The sequence below is a fragment of the Schistocerca piceifrons genome, chromosome 3, assembly GCF_021461385.2.
Source record: "Schistocerca piceifrons isolate TAMUIC-IGC-003096 chromosome 3, iqSchPice1.1, whole genome shotgun sequence".
NCBI classification, from domain to species: Eukaryota; Metazoa; Arthropoda; class Insecta; order Orthoptera; family Acrididae; genus Schistocerca; species Schistocerca piceifrons.
Genome location: NC_060140.1, coordinates 458,398,291 through 458,418,446, shown reverse-complemented (window position 1 = coordinate 458,418,446; position 20,156 = coordinate 458,398,291). Strand labels below are relative to the sequence as shown.

General features: G+C 41.5%; 1 protein-coding gene across 1 annotated transcript in view; it reads right to left on the bottom strand.

Annotated features, from left to right (window-relative positions):
• The window catches only part of LOC124788742 (para-nitrobenzyl esterase-like), a 61,814-nt gene that overhangs the window by 10,296 nt on the left and 31,362 nt on the right, over positions 1–20,156 (bottom strand). Inside the window, 1 exon segment of the mRNA XM_047256024.1 lies at positions 10,137–10,318. Coding sequence (XP_047111980.1) covers positions 10,137–10,318 — 182 coding nt within the window.

The window sequence follows — 20,156 nt, the reverse complement described above, 5'->3', positions numbered from 1 at the left end:
GCATCAGAGACAACAACTTGATATCGGCCGTCGACCTTCGCTACGCTATTTTGGTCTACTTATGGATGAATATTAAACACTGACATTTTCATCATTACGGCCTAAGTTTGGACTTGTGTAAATTCATTGCTAATCGCCAAGTTTCACAAACCATAGAGGTGAGTAACTTCAGTCCGATGGAGAAGTATATTGGTGTATGTACACTCGAGACAAGGAAACTGGTATACCTGCCTGATATCGTGTAGCGACCCTGCGAGCACACAGAAGTGCTGCAACACGACGTGGCACAGGCACGACTAATGTCTGAAGTATTGCTGAAGGAAATTGACACCATGAATCTTGTAGGGCTGTCCATAAATACGTGAGAGTACGATGAGGTGGAGATCTCTTCTGAACAGCACGTTGCAAGACATCCCAGATATACTCAATAAGTCTCATGTCTGGGGAGTCTGCTGGCCAGTGGAAGTGTTTAAACCCAGAAGAGTTTTCCTGGAGCCACTCTGTAGCAATTTTCAACGCGTGGAGTGTCGCATTGTCCTGCTGAAATTGCCCAAATCCTTCGGAATGCACGATGGACATAAATGGATGCAGGTGATCAGACAGGATGCTTATGTACGTGTCACCTGTCAGAGTCGTACCTAGACGTATAAAGGGTTCCAATCGCTCCAACTGCACATGCCCAACACCGTTACAGAGTCTCCACCAGCTGACATGCAGGGTCCATGGATTCATGAGGTTGGCTCCATACCCATACACGTCCATCCGCTCGATACATTTTAAACTAGAATCGTCCGACTAGGCACATGTTTATAGTCATCAACAGTCCAATGTCGGTGTTGAAAGGCTCAGGCGAGATGTAAGGCTTTGTGTCGTGCACTCATCAAGGGGTGGGCCTTCGGCGCCGAAAGCCCATATCAATGATGTTTCGTTGAATGGTTCGCACACTGACACTTGTTGATGTCTCAGCACTGGAATCTGCTGATGTTTGCCGTAGGGTTGCACTTCTGTCATTTTGAGCGATTCTCTTCTGTCGTCATTGGTCCCGTTCTTGCAGGATCTCTCTCCGGCCGCAGCGATGTCGTAGATTTGATGTTTTATCGGGTTCCTGGTATTAACGGTCCACTCGTAAAATGGTCGTACTGGAAAATCCACACTTCATTGCTACTTCGCAGACGTTGTGTCCCATCGTTCGTGCACCGACCATAACACCACCTTCAAATCACTTAAATCTTGATAACCTGCCATTGTAGCAGCAGTAACCGATCTAACAAATGGGCCAGACACTTGTCTTATATAGACATTGCCGACTGCTGCGCCGTATTCTGCTTGTTTACATATCTCTGTACTTGAATACAGTTTCTTTGGCGCTGCAGTTTTTAACTTTGTTGTGGTCTCATTTCTGTGTCTCTATTGGGTCCAATTTAACATCCTAGTTTCAATTGGCGATATGGATATTCGGATCTTTATGCCTCCATTGATTCCAGAGCTTAGTCCCAGAACAAGTGGAGACAAGATATTTTTCTGAGAACTTTCACTCGCATTCCTTGTCCCACGTTGACAGTGTGTGTTTGCGTGACATTTCTATGTCACGTAGACCTTGACAGAGATATTTCTGAGTCAAAATGTCTATTTCCGAGTTTTTCGTTGTCAACGGGGAAGAGACGCCTCAAGTCATATCTTTGCTCTCCAACATATAGCAGATGCAGAGACGCCTTATTAAACAGCTTTGCGGCATTCTATGATTCCAAAGGTCTTCAGCCATTGTCCCAGATGCTTCCCCAGCGTCAGGCACAACCGGACACATCCGCCACAGCTTCCTGTTTTTGGAAAGGAGTCAGAATCCTAGGCCAGCGTCATCATGACTTCGGACGACCGCAGCTGCCGTTCCATATGTTTCTCCAGGGTTCAACTACCATTGGACTGCACTACAGTAGTTTGCTTTACAACGCCTGTACCTTTATCCACAACTGCCCTCATATATAGCTCTTCCAAAGTCTCTTAACAGCAGACCTGTATATTTTAGCCGATTCTCTTCCTCCTAGCCTAACCTATGTCTTACTCACACCTGAAATGTCGGATCTAGGCGTTTGTGTTTCATCTCAGCACAAGTTTTTTTGACTGCACTCGTGTTCCTACTTTTTCGGCGCTTCTGCAGCCAACTATGCCATCTGGGCACAATACCCTTCAATCTAAAGTGCTTCTGCATTAACTTCTCCCCTACAAGTACACTCTTCTGCTTTCTGGGCATATAAATTTTACATCTCAAGTGCTACCGCAACCATCTCGACTCTCCCAGCACCATCATTTTCCGTTTGCTGTGCTTCCACATTCTCGTAGATCCTCCAGACCAAGATTTTAACTTTTCATATTCTCCCTCATTCACTTCTGCCCCCTGCTAGCCGAAATTTTCCTTTACAAGCGCTCTCGTCCTCACGTCTGCCCTCGGGGTGCAATTTGTCCACATTCCTTTCAGAGCTCTTTCGCACCAGTTACAGCCATCTGTGTCCTGTATGTCTGCGTTTGGTTTCCTTACGGATTCGCTTCAGAGGACTCGACTCTTGCCTGCTGCAACTTTTGCCAGCCACTCAAGGTCCGCCCATGTCAGTCTCGCAGTTGGGCCAGGATCCCAGCATAAGGAACGGCCGTTGGACGTCTAGAATGTTTCCAACACTAAACGCCAGCTGTAATCACCCTCCTTTTGGGTCGGCCTTTGGAGTAGTGACACTGCACACTAGATCCACATCCCTCCAACTAGATCAGCCTAATGCATCCCATCAAACATGATGCCTCCTTGCCAGAGCATTTTCATGATTTTGTTCCAGCCTGTCATTGATACCACAGGGTTGCGGCCTCCAGCTTCAATTGATGTCGCCCACAGCCTCCTGAATCACTAGATCCCTGGGCGGGCACATAACTCCCGAGTCTTAGAGATGAGCACCATCCTCTCATCTTTCACATGGGGGAGGGATGTGGTGCATGGACGGCTCACCCGGCAGACCTGCAACTCCTTTTACAACTGTAGTATGCAAGCTACCTAACCCAGAAGGGGTTACATCTGTAGATGACAGAATTACAATTACGCACGCTGACTAGGTCAGCAGGCGGCAGCGCGAGCCCTGTTAGAGGTTACCAGCCCCATGAACCTGTTTACTTCCGCAGGCCGTGTGATCGTAAGTAGTTCCTGTCACAACCATCAAAAGGATTTGGCCTCTGCATTAGACCAAGAACTTAACATCGGCCATCGATCTTCACTACTTCATTTTGGTCTACTTGTGAGTACATATTTAACTTTGACTCTTTCGGCCTTCAGTCGAAGTTCGGATTTGTATAATGTAAGTCCCAGAACAAGTGGAGATAAGATATTTTTCTGAGAACTTTCACTCGCATTCCTCGCCCCACGTTGACAGTGTGTGTTTGCGTGACACTTCTATGTCACGTAGACCTTGACAGAGACATTTCTGAGTCAAAATGTCTTTTCGTTGTCAACGGGGAAGAGACGCCTCAAGTCATATCTTTGCTCTCCAACATATAGCAGATGCAGAGACGCCTTATTAAACAGCTTTGAGGCATTTCTATGATTCTAAAGGTCTTCAGCCATTGTTCCAGATGCTTCCCCAGCGTCAGCTACAGCCGGACACATTCGCCACAGCTTCCTGTTTTTGGAAAGGAAATTTCACAAACTGTTGTAGTAATTAACTTTACCCAAAGGAAGACTATTAGGTTCATGTACCTTTCAATAAAACTGTTCAACATTCTTTACCTTGGCTGCGTTCACACTGCACCTCAACCGCCATAAGACACATGACTTTATTATCAAATATTTTCCTAGAAGTCAACAGCAAACTGTAATTGCCCATATAAATCATCAGTCCACGAGAGGGTGACATATCGACAGAAATTCGTATTCGTAGCACTTTTAGAATAAGTATAAACGTACGAGATATTAAATATATAAATATATATGCTGTGACAGACACGAATCTGTAAACCGAATAATTATTTTTCCGCCAAAAGGTGTAATCATGGAAATATGCGCATCATGGTTTGGAGTACTTTATTTTTATGATGATACCATAAGTGGAATTCAGTCTAATAAAAACTTGTATACGAGCATAATCAGACCGTAACCCCTAAATTATAGTATGAAACAGAAGCTTGAGTAATACAGAAGGACTCAGAAATATTAGTAACAACAGCCACAGCCAGTGCACTTTTAATTTTAAGTAATTCTGATAATGGTTTTGATAGTAAAGATATAGTTACATACGTTCATTTAATGTTATACAAATAACATACTTTATGTTTGGAGTGCACGCCTGTTGCTACTGTCAGCGGAGCCAATTTTAGTATTAGATATATACATGAACATACACATTTGATCCAATATAAAAGGAAATTAAAATATTATTTGTTGACCTTAGTAGGAACTGTAAATTCTATTGTACGTATATGTGTTCGCAACCTCTTGTTATAATTTTTGCCAAAACGTCAATTTCTATGTACGAACTCTTTTTCGTGCGGGGTATGAGCTTACTATAACTGTATTATTGGTAAGGTGATGGTTGTGCTGGGATTGTAAGATAGTGCCCTGAAGTGCTCATCGAGAGCGTCAGTTGCACACAATCGCTGTACAAGGAAGAAAGTGAGAAAGTCCAAATGGTTCAAATGGCTCTAAACACTAAGGGTCATCAGTCCCCTAGACTTAGAACTACTTAATCCAAACTAATCTAAGGACCCGTGGTCTATGGGTAGCATCTTTGATTCATAATCAAAACGTTTTCGTTCCCGGGTTCGATCCCCGCCACTGCCTAAATTTTGATAAATAATCAGCATTGGGGGCCGAAGACTTCCGGCATAAGAAGTCAGCCTCATTCTGCCAACGGCCTCGTCAAAGAGGGCGGAGGATCGGATAAAGGTTCAGGGCACTCTCTTGTCCTATGGGTGGGAAATTGCCCCTAAAGGCGGAAGAATCAGCGATGATCAACGACATGAGGATGCAGAAGGCAATGGAAACCACTGCATTAAAGACACGTAACGTGTATCCACAGGACATGTGGCCTGTAATTGAAGAAGTGTCATGATGATCTCTCCATTGGCAAAAGATTCCGGAATAGTCCCCCATTCGGATCTCCGGGAGGGGACTGCCAAGGGAGAGGTTACCATGAGAAAAGGATTGAATAATCAACGAAAGGATAACGTTCTACGAGTCGGGGGGTGGAATGTCAGAAGCTTGAACGTGGTAGGGAAACTAGAAAATCTGAAAAGGGAAATGCAAAGGCTCAATCTAGATATAGTAGGGGTCAGTGAAGTGAAGTGGAAGGAAGACAAGGATTTCTGGTCAGATGAGTATCGGGTAATATCAACAGCAGCAGAAAATGGTATAACAGGTGTAGGATTCGTTATGAATAGGAAGGTAGGGCAGAGGGTGTGTTCCTGTGAACAGTTCAGTGACTGGGTTGTTTTAATCAGAATCGACAGCAGACCAACACCGACAACGATAGTTCAGGTATACATGCCGACGTCGCAAGCTGAAGATGAACAGATAGAGGAAGTGTATGAGGATATTGAAAGGGTAATGCAGTATGTAAAGGGGGACGAAAATCTAATAGTCATGGGCGACTGGAGTGCAGTTGTAGGGGAAGGAGTAGAAGAAAAGGTTACAGGAGAATATGGGCTTGGGACAAGGAATGAGAGAGGAGGAGGATTAATTGAGTTCTGTAACAAGTTTCAGCTAGTAACAGCGAATACCCTGTTCAAGAATCACAAGAAGAAGAGGTATACTTGGAAAAGGCCGGGACATACGAGAAGATTTCAATTAGATTACATCATGGTCAGACAGAGATTCCGAAATCAGATACCGGACTGTAAGGCGTACCCAGGAGCAGATATAGACTCAGACCACAATATAGTAGTGATGAAGAGTAGGCTGAAGTTCAAGACATTAGTCAGGAAGAATCACTACGCAAAGAAGTGGGATACGGAAGTACTAAGGAATGACGAGATACGTTTGAAGTTCTCTAACGCTATAGATACAACAATAAGGAATAGTGCAGTCGGCAGTACAGTTGCAGAGGAATGGACATCTCTAAAAAGGGCCATCACATAAGTTGGGAAGGAAAACATAGGTACAAAGAAGGTGGGTGCGAAGAAACCATGGGTAACAGAAGAAATACTTCAGTTGATTAATGAAAGGAAAATCAGGAATACAGGAATACAAGTCGCTGAGGAATGAAATACATAGGAAGTACAGGGAAGCTAAGACGAAATGGCTGCAGGAAAAATGTGAAGACATCGAAAAAGATATGATTGTCGGAAGGACAGACTCAGCATACAGGAAAGTCAAAACAACCTTTGGTGACGTTAAAAACAACGGTGGTAACATTAAGAGTGCAACGGGAATTCCACTGTTAAATGCAGAGGAGAGGGCAGATAGGTGGAAAGAATACATTGAAAGCCTCTATGAGGGTGAAGATTTGTCTGATGTGATAGAAGAAGAAACAGGAGTCGATTTAGAAGAGATAGGGGATCCAGTATTAGAATCGGAATTTAAAAGAGCTTTGGAGGACTTACGGTCAAATAAGGCAGAAGGGATAGATAACATTCCATCAGAATTTCTAAAATCATTGGGGGAAGTGGCAACAAAACGACTATTCACGTTGGTGTGTAGAATATATGAGTCTGGCGACATACCATCTGACTTTCGGAAAAGCATCATTCACACAATTCCGAAGACGGCAAGAGCTGACAAGTGCGAGAATCATCGCACAATCAGCTTAACAGCTCATGCATCTAAGCTGCTTACAAGAATAATATACAGAAGAATGGAAAAGAAAATTGAGAATGCGCTAGGTGAAGATCAGTTTGGATTTAGGAAAAGTAAAGGGACGAGAGGGGCAATTCTGACGTTACGGCTAATAATCGAAGCAAGGCTAAAGAAAAATCAGGACACTTTCATAGGATTTGTCGACGTGGAAAAAGCGTTCGACAATATAAAATGGTGCAAGCTGTTCGAGATTCTGAAAAAAGTAGGGGTAAGCTATAGGGAGAGACGGGTCATATACAATATGTACAACAACCAAGAGGGAATAATAAGAGTGGACGATCAAGAACGAAGTGGTCGTATTAAGAAGGGTGTAAGACAAGGCTGTAGCCTTTCGCCCCTACTCTTCAATCTGTACATCGAGGAAGCAATGATGGAAATAAAAGAAAGGTTCAGGAGTGGAATTAAAATACAAGGTGAAAGGATATCAATGATACGATTCGCTGATGACATTGCTATCCTGAGTGAAACTGAAGGAGAATTAAATGATCTGCTGAACGTAATGAACAGTCTAATGAGTACACAGTATGGTTTGAGAGTAAATCGGAGAAAGACGAAGGTAATGAGAAGTAGTAGAAATGAGAACAGCGAGAAACTTAACATCAGGATTGATGGTCACGAAGTCAGTGAAGTTAAGGAATTCTGCTACCTTGGCAGTAAAATAACCAATGACGGACGGAGCAAGGAGGACATCAAAAGCAGACTCGCTATGGCAGAGAAGGCATTTCTGGCCAAGAGAAGTCTACTAATATCAAATACCGGCCTTAATTTGAGGAAGAAATTTCTGAGGATGTACGTCTGGAGTACAGCATTGTATGATAGTGAAACATGGACTGTGGGAAAACCGGAACAGAAGAGAATCGAAGCATCTGAGATGTGGTGCTATAGACGAATGTTGAAAATTAAGTGGACTGATAAGGTAAGGAATGAGGAGATTCTATGCAGAATCGGAGAGGAAAGAATATGTGGAAAACACTGATAAGGAGAAGGGACAGAATGATAGGACATCTGCTAAGACTTGAGAGAATGACTTCCATGGTACTAGAGGGAGCTGTAGAGGGCAAAAACTGTAGAGGAAGACAGAGATTGGAATACGTCAAGCAAATAATTGAGGACGTAGGTTGCAAGTGCTACTCTGAGATGAAGAGGTTTGCACAGGAAAGGAATTCGTGGCGGGCCGCATCAAACCAGTCAGTAGACTGATGAACAAAAAAAAAAAAAAAAAAAAATCTAAGGACATCACACACAACCATACCCGATGCAGGATTCGAACCTGCGACCGTAGCAGCAGCGCGGTTCCAGACTGAAGGGCCTAGAACCGCTCGGCCACAGCGGCTGGCTCAAAAAGTCCAGCTATATAGTAAAAGAACATAATAACATGTAGCATCGAAATGAAGTTGAAGCAAACGAGATAAGTTCTGGGTCAGCGAATGTGATCAGTCAGTCGAAAGGATGACGCAACGTTTACTGTTGTGATTACCATCAAAAGACTGAAGATATGAGTGTTCTGGTTTTAAAAAATGCTAAACTTTCGCTTAGTGTGAACTAAATAACAGCACAGGTGGATGTTGTATGTTTAGGGCGCACGCTGGTCACACGAGTGGCTCATGCAGAGGGCTACAGCAAATCAACGGATTGTATTATTAATATTTCTGACTGTTTGTTGTGAAGATGGGGCTAGAAATGATTAAATGTACTGACAAACAGAATTATCAGTAAGAACACTATTGCAAGTAGATCTCACTCTTACATAGGCAGTTAAAAGTGCTAGTGAACTATTTCTGTGGATGTGCTGAGTGTTTAAAGATACTGGACTAACCCTTGACTCTCAGTCACATAATTAAAGGTGATAATCAAACTTCTTGCTGATTAAAAAATTATCATCTTTCCAGAATGAGATTTTCACCCTGCAGCGAAGTGTGCGCTGATATGAAACTTCTTGGCAGATTAAAACTGTGTGCCGGACCGAGACTCGAACTCGGGACCTATGCCTGTCGCGGGCAAGTGCTCTACTTGCCCTCGAACGGCAAAGGTCCCGAGTTCGAGTGTCGGTCCAGCACACAGTTTTAATCTGCCAAGAAGTTTCATATCAGAGCACACTCCGCTGCAGAGTAAAAATCTCATTCTGGAAAGATGATAATCATCCATATACATTTGGATGAGTTCCAAGCGGAGTATAGAAATAGATAGTGCGCCATTTTGAACCTGAGAGTGTTAAGCCGAACTCATTCTTTTTACTCTTTTGAGACATACTGCGGTTTATGTGGGGAACAAAGCCCGGTAAACAGTTCTCGTCCACTAAAGTCACAGAGTGCTTTGTTTTCATTTCTTAAGTTGATTCTAACTTTAAAGAGAAAAAAAGTATTGTAGCACAAGTAAAGACGACAAGCCTAATGTATGCCGAACTCTAAGTTCTACTCTTCGTAACTGATCGAGGTATTCAGTGATTAAGACATTAAAATCGTTTCCAGTTGGATCCTGTTCAACTTTTTGTCAGCCACTCTAGATGTAGATTGTCTTTGATTCCAATGAACAACTGCATGCGACTTCCAGGAAGGTTCCTGCGGAGAATGGGGACGTTTCTTAGAATAAATGATACCTACTTTAACAGTGAAGGTGACAGCGGCGAACCTTTTGTGAGATGTTGGATCTTAGTAGTTTGTTCCCAGTAACCAAATAAACTAACCTGACAAGGTAAATTGGTAATGAAAAATGGAACACTATTTTGTTCTTCGATTAAAATAACTTTGACTTTTCAGCGAGCCGAGTAGTAGGGGCCAGCCACCGCCAATCAGGTCATTTCTCGTACACCACATACTTGCTGCGTTGCCTGTTTTGTAGGCACATGCAGAGCCTTGTAAAGTGCGGCTGGCTAACCGGCTAGCAACTCTGCCTCCCGCCACTGCAATCTGTCAGACACAAAGTTGTTCTAATCATGGCATTTTTGAAATACATATGAGAAAGGTTGCACTAATTAGCTTTACTGCAATTTTAAAAAATTAAAAGAATAAAATCTGAACAGGTCAACGTCTCTTTGACATCATCAGGAAGAGAATTAACTAGATGTATGAGGGAATGAATCGTTATGTTTGTTGAAGGAACCAAGGCGACATTCATATGAAGCTCTTCATGGCAAACACAGTAAGATGGTGTAGCTAGAGACGGCGACTGAGACCCAGGTTTCTTAGCTGTTTTTCCTCTTTGTGAACGATTTTGAAAGTGCTTTGAAGCTGATAAGGTGAGGGAAATCAGCGAAAGACTTGTATTATGCGATAAGAAATGTCTGCAATACTAGGGAATTTCAAGATGCACTCACATTAACAAGGGGCTCCGGATTATCTGTAGAGATGACCCCATCTCCGAAGTAGAACTCCCTTAGCTTTGCAGCTGCCTCCTGTTGTTGTTCCACAGTTAGCAAATGCAGAGTTGGTCCCACAGATTCAAGAAAGCGATTATTCAGTGTGCTGATTTTGTCTGGACTGGCTAATATTCCTGAACCTGTGAACAAAAATTCCATTACCCACTAGCCGTCATAGCAGTGACACTGGTAACCGACGTCTGCATTTTATTGCATATTGCAGTCAGTGTAATAGTATTTAACAAGATACCAAGTTGTAACGTATGAAAAATTTATTATTGATCGTCGGAGCACGATACAAAAAGGGAAAAACATTGGTTTCATTCTTTTAATGAACGTATTTTCACATATTTTCGTAAATTACAGTATTAATAGGATTATGAATAATGTTTCCGATGTACAATAGAAGTGAATTGAACATTTCACCCATTGTGAACTTCCGTGTCATTTTGAAACATATATGATGAAGCCAAAAGCAGGTAGCTCCCAATAATTTCCACCGAGAAATTACAGCCTGCGTTTCCCACATATCATCACAGCAAATGACTGAAATTAATAGAGAAAAGGAAGCTTTGAGATACAGGACAAGTTCTGCATATCATTAGCCGTCAAAAATGGTCTACAGAATTAATTAATAGCGACATAGCGATAAATCTTTACGTGACGCCGTGTCACAGTGTATTCATTGACGTAGTACTACATTGCAAGTCTGTGTAGTTAACAGCTCTGTTACTACCCATTACAGTCTGTATTCCCGGCCAGATGGCAACATTGTCGTGTTTCAGTTTGAGGACGAGACAGACGGAAAAACAAATCCGATAAACTTCGGAATTGTTTTGAGTAGAGCGCTGTTATACACTGATTGAGTGAAAATCACTCTAATGTGTGTTAAGTTGTAACAAACAGAGAAACAATGTCACGACTTGGTTTCTTCTGTTGCTACTTGCATCTCACATGTCACTATCGGCATTCCTGCTGTTAATTTCTACTACGAAATCACGATCTTCGTTTTCGTTACAATGGAACTGTATGCTGTCTCGACTGCCAGTCGAAATAATAACTTTTACTTTCGGTAGCTGTCATCTGATATTACTGTACTTTACTTTTCATTGTCTCTACAAGAAACTTGTTGTCCAGTTAATGTCACACACTTTTCCTCCGTGCCTCAGATTTTGCATATAAACTTACGACGGCAGGACGAAAAAATTGTATTTTGAAAGCCCTATAATATAAGCGTTAGTGGTATTCAGAATATTCGGTTAAAGCTCTACCGTATCCCAGTTTGGGTGATATAGACGCTTACAACATTATTAGTAGAAAATAATGTTATTGGACACACAACAAGTGGTAGAACACTTTGTTAAAACTTATCAACTAATGGTGTCTGGCAATACACTTGCTTTGCCAGATAGATTAATTTTAGGTTGTGTGGACGAGTGTCTTATACAAGTATATACAAGTAAATGGCTGGACTGCTGTACTTAGTTTGATCGTGAAAGTTCATGTTTGCAGCTATGTACTGCCATCTTTCAAAATGAGTTTGCAAATTGAGCTTTCATTAAAATCATCTTCTGTTCCAATGAAGCAGTTGTCATTCTGTTTTCTTTCTCTGCAGAAGTTACTGTCTTTCCACAGACCCCTGTGTGGCATCCTAAGCTTCATATTTTACGAGTACTCGTCTTATCGTACCATAGAATCTTGGAAGCATACTCCAACTATTTTTCTGTTGTCACTCTCTCTAGTCTTCTTATGATCATCTCGTAACCACCTTAACAGCAATCCATCACAGTATTTTGTGATGCTGACATACCTCGAAGACACGTGGGACAACAAATAAGTAAGGTGTCAACTGATTATCAGTAAGTAATGGTTAAAGGCAAGATACTAACTTTAGTGTTTTTTCTGTAGTATCACGGAGAAGAAAACTACAATATAATATCAAATACATATGAAATATTTGAAATTTTGTTTTGCTTCGGTACGAAAAAGTTCTATACTGCTATAAAAAATAAGGATGTCTATTTAACTTTGTGATTATCGTAAAGCTGTAGCATAAATTTTCTAAAGTCATTGAAGAATTGTTATTTCATGAATGATATGTAAAAGTGATATATGATCATTGGTTCTTGTTAGGGGTAGATGACATGTATCCATATATCTGTAATATATCAATAACAATACGAGATCCAGGAGAAAAACAATAATAAATTACCGTTGCTCAAGAAAACCCACATGGCGTTACGAATGCGGAGATGACAGCAACGGAGCGTTTAGAACGAGCGAGAGTTCGTTGCAGATATGTCGATAACTGTCATGGGTGCGGTACACTGCTTCATAGCCCAAAGTGGTTGACTTTGACAGAAACGGTAATGTTATTCTCCCACAAGAAATTTTGAGCCAGTTAAAAATATTTATGAGCAACTTCCGCGATGCAGCTAATACACTACGGCACTACTCACAACAATCTGCCGTTTACCTTTTTCTATAGACAATGTGTAACTTTCAGCTACTACTGTAAAAGATTATAGCCAGTGGATTTACTAGTTTGTATCAGTATAATAGTCCAGTGAGTGAAAGGTTGTCTTTACCCCCAGGCATACAACCTGCGATAGGATTCCACGTTTAAACTCATTGTGCCTGACTGAAGGAAGTTAAATTACTAAAATACATTTTATCTAAGCCGTAACCATGTTGTTTAGTATTCAATATACTTAAAGCAGATAATGAAACTCGTAGATGTAATTTGAAAAATACTAATGTAACGTAGTAAAGACATATAAAAATGATAGCTCTCTCAATGATGACCTGAAACGAAATGTACTGAAAACATCGCAGTTTAAAACCCATATGACGAAGATCCCTAAATTAATCCACTCCCTAAATGCAGGCATTCAAACGTCATGTTTCGCTGTAATTATTTATATGTGTAAATTGTCTGTTTCTTCCTATTCTGAAAGCAGCATTGCATCTGCGTTGCTTTGTCTTTTAATATAACACGGTAGTCAAGAACTGTTAGTAGGTAAAGTTCTTGTATATATGTACTTGGTAATTAACAGTGTAGTGTGAATTTGTGTGAAAATTGCGTTGTGAGCCACGGTACTAGAGATTAATATGATTACTTCATTCCTACACACAAGCAGAAATATGTCTTTCCCAAATTGATACTAAGTTTCCATTTATTGATGTGTATTGTAATTGCGATAGATGGTGAGAAATTTATCTAGTTTGTGCATTCAAGATCATAGGACTGATGACGATCCTTGCGCTAGTGAAGAGTAATGCACATGGTGATCCAAAACTCCGTTAACATTTGAAAATTCAATACTGCACGGAATAACGTAGTTAGAGGGGCAGAAATTGACACAAATGCATGAAATTAAGCGAGGTTTTATTGAAATAGAAAAGTGCATGGAATGACCAACAGATTGCGTTTCATATGATTCAAAATCAATAATTAGCATAAAAAATGATATTTACCAAAGACGGTGTTCTTTACAACAAAGGCTCAGCATCTCGGCTGTCAAGGGACGATGTTGTGAACAGCATGGAATCCCACAATTTATTAGTATTATCGCAGCTCCCCGATACGTTCTTTAATTTATTTATAATACGATCCTGTTTTATAACAAATGATAGTACCCTTGTTCACAGTATGAGCAGCCCTTAGCGGCTCGCCATCTCACAACTGTTCATGACGTCGACTTTCCGGCTCAGATCTTTTTTAATATATGACTTGTAAGCACTGCATCTTTTCCAGTCAGTACAAACTTTAGTTTTATTACTATACTATATACCTAATATGTTTTAGAACAGTTAGTCTAATTCTGAAGACGACGCTCATAGTAGCGTCGAAACTAAGTCAATTTTGACTTAATACTTGTGACCAAGAGCTTATTTGTTCCGATATAACAAATGATAGTGTCTAAAGACTGTCTTGTACTCGCTGTCTTAATGAAACGATGTAACATATGATGATATCTTACTACGACTATTTAACTATCTTGAATTATTTAAATCTGAAAATTTGCTTTGTTCGCTTGTATTATTTAATTTCCTCCTTGTCCCCATCTAACGATTTTTAACCGTTTTCAGCAAATATTTGTTATTGGTCGTGTTAATACCATGTTGGAAAGAACAGGCCGCCGTTGTCGCAGCCCTAAGTGCTCGCTGCACGTTCTAGAAAACGAACCTGTCATCATTTAATTACATGACAATGAAGCACAATGACGATTTGTGTCACCTCATTGCAAAGTTAATTCTGACGGACAAACGTGAGTAATCATATGTCCACGGTCACGCATCGTGGTCTTAAAGACAACTCTACAACGAAGGCTTCGCCGATTTTGGTCGTTCATCTCATCATTATAATCGCCCTGTCTCTCTTCTAATTTTTATATTCACCACAGTACATATTAAGAGTTTACGAAACGGAAAGAGGGATTGTAAGCACCGTAAAGCATTTCAGTAGGTAAGGTGAGAAGCTAGAGTCGGATGTTTTTCTTTTAACACCCGAAATGAGGCCGGATGATCGCGGTAGACTTGCGACTTTAGGTAACCCCACAACCAATAAACAGACGGGTTGAAGTTTGGGAGGCCAAGCATGGCGGAAGTGACTGCTCAGCACGCGATCTTCACCAAACGACGTTCGGCCAGAGATCTTTCACACGTGTAGCAATCTGGGGTGGAGCGCCATCCTACATGCAAGTCGTACCTCCCGGCAGGTGTTTATCATCCAGGATGATGCTATTCCGTAAGGTATCGACAGACCTCGCACCCTCATGCGGCGTCGCTAACGTGTTGCTGTCCAGCGTCATCTGTTGTTCAGTTTTTGCACTGGTGTCAAATTTTACTTCTGTATCTAGGTTATTTCGTAAATTAGTGGAGTTTCAGATGTTAACGGACTTTTGGGGTCAGCCTGTACGTCTGATAATCGTGTGGGCGGACGTCTGTTTGTTTTCCAGTTAATATGAATTCGTGTTGTGATATAATACTATCGAACTCTCCGCTCTTTTCATAACTCTCAGATCGATAGCAACTACTTGATCCATTTCTAATCTAGTGCTTCAGATACGTGGCCTTCTGGTCACCGTAATTAAATTTTCATGTAATTTTCGAGTAATTTTTCTGGTGAAACGTAACATACACTTTGGGTGACTATGTAAAATTGCCTGAAGTGTCTGTCCCTTTCCCCATCGATCATTTTACTTTTATTTGCTTTATCTGTTTTATTCGTGTGTTTTAAGTTTTCGTATTTGGTATGTCTCTTAGAAATTATTCCCTGCGTTACTAATGTATATTGAAAGTGAGAACCACCTCTTATTCGCAGAGAGATAATAGGCTTTGTGGGGCATGGATTCCATCAACTAATCCTGCATACACTGACGTGAGAGCACTTCTGAACTTACTTCTTGACACGTTCCTGAAAATCATTCTGAAGTAAAAGAAGTATCATAGCCAATATACGTCTATGTAGATAACTTGTTTTATCCAAACGACAATGTTCCAATATAAATGCTTCGATAACTTAAGAACCAGCCTGCACAGTCTTCGTGATTTTAATTTTGATTTATTTCGCAATGATTTTCGTTTTGTGCGTTTTAAGCCCTTCTGTTCCCACATCACCACAGTTCAATCACCACAAACTCTATTTAGATCCACTGAATCGTGTGCTAAACCGTTTTTTAGCGTCACTGGAGATTGTAGAAACATTAAATTGATTCATAATGTCTGTCGTAAGTCTGACATAGGTCTTGTTTGATACCTTAGTAATGACGTAACAAGCCACCATAATAAAAGAGACGGCCTCCTATGAAAGTGGGCTCCTGTGGTGAACAGTTCTAGTGGGTTGAGTTAGCTGCGTCAGTGATTCTGATAATTCGATTTTAGTAAACAGTATAGTGGCAACACAGACTACGCTAGGTGAAAGTGGAGCATGATGTCTTTTTGTTCTGAACAAACTCAAAGTGTTTGTTTGTTATTTAGTAAGTTCAGATCATCTCAAACATAAAACGGATACGTGAGCCTACAACCATAGACAAACAAACGATCACGTAGTAAGTACAATGTTCTGCCACATTAATGTAACCACCTGTCAAAAGCCTTAATAACAGCCTTTCGCAGCGCGGACTGCTGCGAGACGTGCAGGAAGTGTCATTGAGGTTCGGTAGATTAGCAACAGGGATATGGAGCCACAGCTACTCCAGTGCCGTAGCCAGCTGTACTAGGATTCTCTGCTGAGGATGCGTGGCGCGAATAGCCAGGTGATGTGATACCACAGATTCTCTATTGGGTTTAAATCCGGGGAATTTGGTGGCCAGGGGTGTCCCGTAAACTAGTCTTGATGCTTTTCGAACAAACAAGTACACTGCGAGCTATGTGACACGTTGCATTGTCATACTGGTACATGCCATCATGCCAAGGGAAAAAAAAACTTCATGTAGGAATCGACACGCTCCCTAATGATAGATGAATACTTGTGTTGGCCCATTTTGCTTTCCGTAATTACGACATCACCGAGGGGACACTACGAAAACATTCCCCAGACCATAACGCTCCCTCCTCCGGCCTAGACTGTTCTGATGCTTGTATCAAGGTGTTTGCTCTCAGACATTTCACACCGTACACACTAACGGCCATCTGTCGGATGAAGCATTAAAAGTGAAACATATCGCCACTCTGAGCACGTCCATTTGCAATATTGGAGTGCAAATACCAACCTTCGTCACCAACGCACAGCAGTCAGCTTGGGTGCATGAAACAGGTGCCTGATGTGAAGGCCCTGAGGAGACACTGTTGGTAGCCACTTGGTTCTCCTGGTCGGACAGTTTCTCAACAGTTGCACGTATATTCGCCCGCACATATCTCGGTAACCATCTTTCACCACGTCATCTATGGGCTATGGTACACAACAGTTGCCTCGGTGCCAATTTTGGATAGGACTATTTTCCCATGCGTGGTGTACTTTAACCATGGCGGGCCGTGAACAGTTTAGAAACTTAACTGTTTCGCAAATGCTTCCACCCTTGGTCCGGAAGCCAATGATCATGCCCTTTCGGACAACAAATAAATTGCTCAGTTTTCCTATTTCCGCGTCCACCCAGTATGTTTTATATACCCTCCACTGCTAGTGCTGCTACCTGGCGTCTGTGAGTGGTTATTGCACGTTGACGTAGACCATAGGTGGTGGTCACATTAACGTGACTATGCCGTAAATATATCGACGGCAGTTGCGGATTTGAGAATCTGGTGATGGAAATTATAGTGTGCTCTTAATCTCAGTATGCGGAATTGTGGAATAATTTAGGAATTACAGAAGAAAGCATGTATTTTTTTGTTAAAAATTAAAATATGCCGGCAAATTATGTGTGTAGTAGTACATGTAAAATTCACAGGTACACCATCTCTCGAAAAAGTTGCGAGACCGAACTTATTCCTGGCGTATAAGCGCTGGAAGCAAGGTGGTAGCTTGAACTAACAACTGTAAACAAAAGATGTACATTCGACCAGACAGGTGCGACCAGTCAGTATTACGTGGTGGTCATGCGGCCGTAGTGTTCCAACACTGTTGCGTCACAAATAACAATGGAACAACATCTCTCAAGGAAGTGTTCAAGACATTGTCCAAAAGGTTCTGAGGAAGAGAAAAGTGTGTGCAAAGTTTTAACCACACACCTTGCCTCCTGAACAAATACAGCTACGTGTGGACGCCTGCCGTGTCTTTACTGAAATGCGAAACACGGATACCTCACTTACGACATCACCGAGGGGACACTACGAAAACATTCCCCAGACCACAGGTGACGACACTTCGTGTTATCATTACGAACTTACCACGATATGAATGCATAAATTCCACGAAGGGTCGACGCTTTGGAAACATAGCCGACATTCAAGCGAATGGGAAGCGTGTGTTGAACAACATCCCAAAGAAGGACTTTTCTGACGGTTTCACACGGTCGTACGAGCTTCTGTGTACTGAATCTCAAGTGGGGGGGGGGGGGGGAGGGGGGAAACTATATAGGGCATCTAAGGCTTAAAAAACCAATTTAAATTTTTTCACTTTTTTATTAATCCAGTCTCAAAACATTCTGGACTGATTGGGAATACTGTAAGTTTTAACAAAATCTACATGTATTCTGTGATTCTGTTATATTTCAAGACCACAGTTTCTCAAACCGAAATTAAGAACGTTCTGTAACTTCCACAGGGTGCTGTCATCGCAATGAAGAGCCCTTACAGTGCATCAGTGGATGATGAACCTGTGACTTGGAAATGTAAAAACGCTTTATAAACGGTAGAAGACGAATTTTATCATGAAGTTTTCTATTTATCCTCTTGTATATTTAGATGCAAAAATGGAATTTAGCGTATGGCAGCGTTGGCCGGGAGGCCCCATTCGGGGAAGTACGGCCGCCAAGTGGAAGTCTTACTTCAGTCGACGCCACACTGGGCGACTTGCGCGCCGGTGATGAGGATGAAATGATGATGGTGACAACGCAACACCCGGTCCACCAGCGGAGAAAATCTCCAACCCGGCCGGGAATCGAACCCGGGCCCACTGCACGGGAGGCAAGCGCGTTACCACCCAGCTAAGCATGCGGACGTATATTTAGATGTTCTCTCTGGATAAACAGAAGGTCCCGCAAAGGGAAAATAAGATACAATTTATCTTTAAGAACCTGTAACTTTTGTCTGATTGCTGCTCTAGCGACTGAACGACACTCCTTCTAAGACATTAATCTTTTCGTTATTGTTTTTGTGAAGACGGGACGATTGTTTAACTTTCTCAGAGAGTATTTCCTTAATTTATTATGTGATAATTTATAATTAAGCCTACGGGTCAGAACCATCACATAGTGAATTTCTAATGTTGTCGTCTACAACATTTCGTAACGTCAAATATTGATTTTCCTATTTTTGCAAGTTCGCGAGCTATAGGAATTTTTTGTTCGGGTTCTAACAAGTCTGAGAGACATCAGAAATTTTTTGCGGGTGATCGCTTAGGAATGAAAGTATTGTATGGAAATTTCTGTTTTGTCTAGTAGTGTGCCTTGAAAATTCTGTCGTAGAGCATTTTCGCCTGATTGTACAGATACAGTGAACAAACTGCAAGATTATGATCTTTTTGGCATTTATCTCTTTTGAAAAACGGCAAGGGAACATGACTTATTAATATGTTCATTTTAGAAACACATAACTGGATACATGAAGCTCAAGTCCTGATTTTTTTACACGAATTACCGTAGCAGACAATCTTAACAGGGAAACTGCTGTCAAATGTATAGTTTTGTGACGTGGTATACACATTGCATAGCCACATTGTACCACGGTTTTAAGTAATTATTTTAAAGCAGTTGTCAAGAGCGACTGATATTCCTGCGAGTGACAGAGATTGATAAAAGTGGAGAGTGTTGAGGTTATATAGCTAGTATATTTGGAGAAAAAATGTATGTAGTTTCCTTTGAAATAGTGAGAAGATAGACATTAATTTTGAATGCTTGTTGGAGACTAGTTCCACAAACGGACACTGGACAAGAACCCATGCCTTTCTCTGAATACTGATAACTCGTGGTGTCATAGAATATGATACCTTGTTGTTGTTGTGGTCTACAGTCCTGAGACTGGTTTGATGCAGCTCTCCATGCTACTCTATCCTGTGCAAGCTTCTTCATCTCCCAGTACCTACTGCAACCTACATCCTTCTGAATCTGCTTAGTGTATTCATCTCTTGGTCTCCCTCTACGATTTTTACCCTCCACGCTGCCCTCCAATGCTAAATTTGTGATCTCTTGATGCCTCAAAACATGTCCTACCAACCGATCTCTTCTAGTCAAGTTGTGCCACAAACTTCTCTTCTCCCCAATCCTATTCAATACCTCCCCATTAGTTACATGATCTACCCACCTTACCTTCAGCATTCTTCTGTAGCACCACATTTCGAAAGCTTCTATTCTCTTCTTGTCCAAACTGGTTATCGTC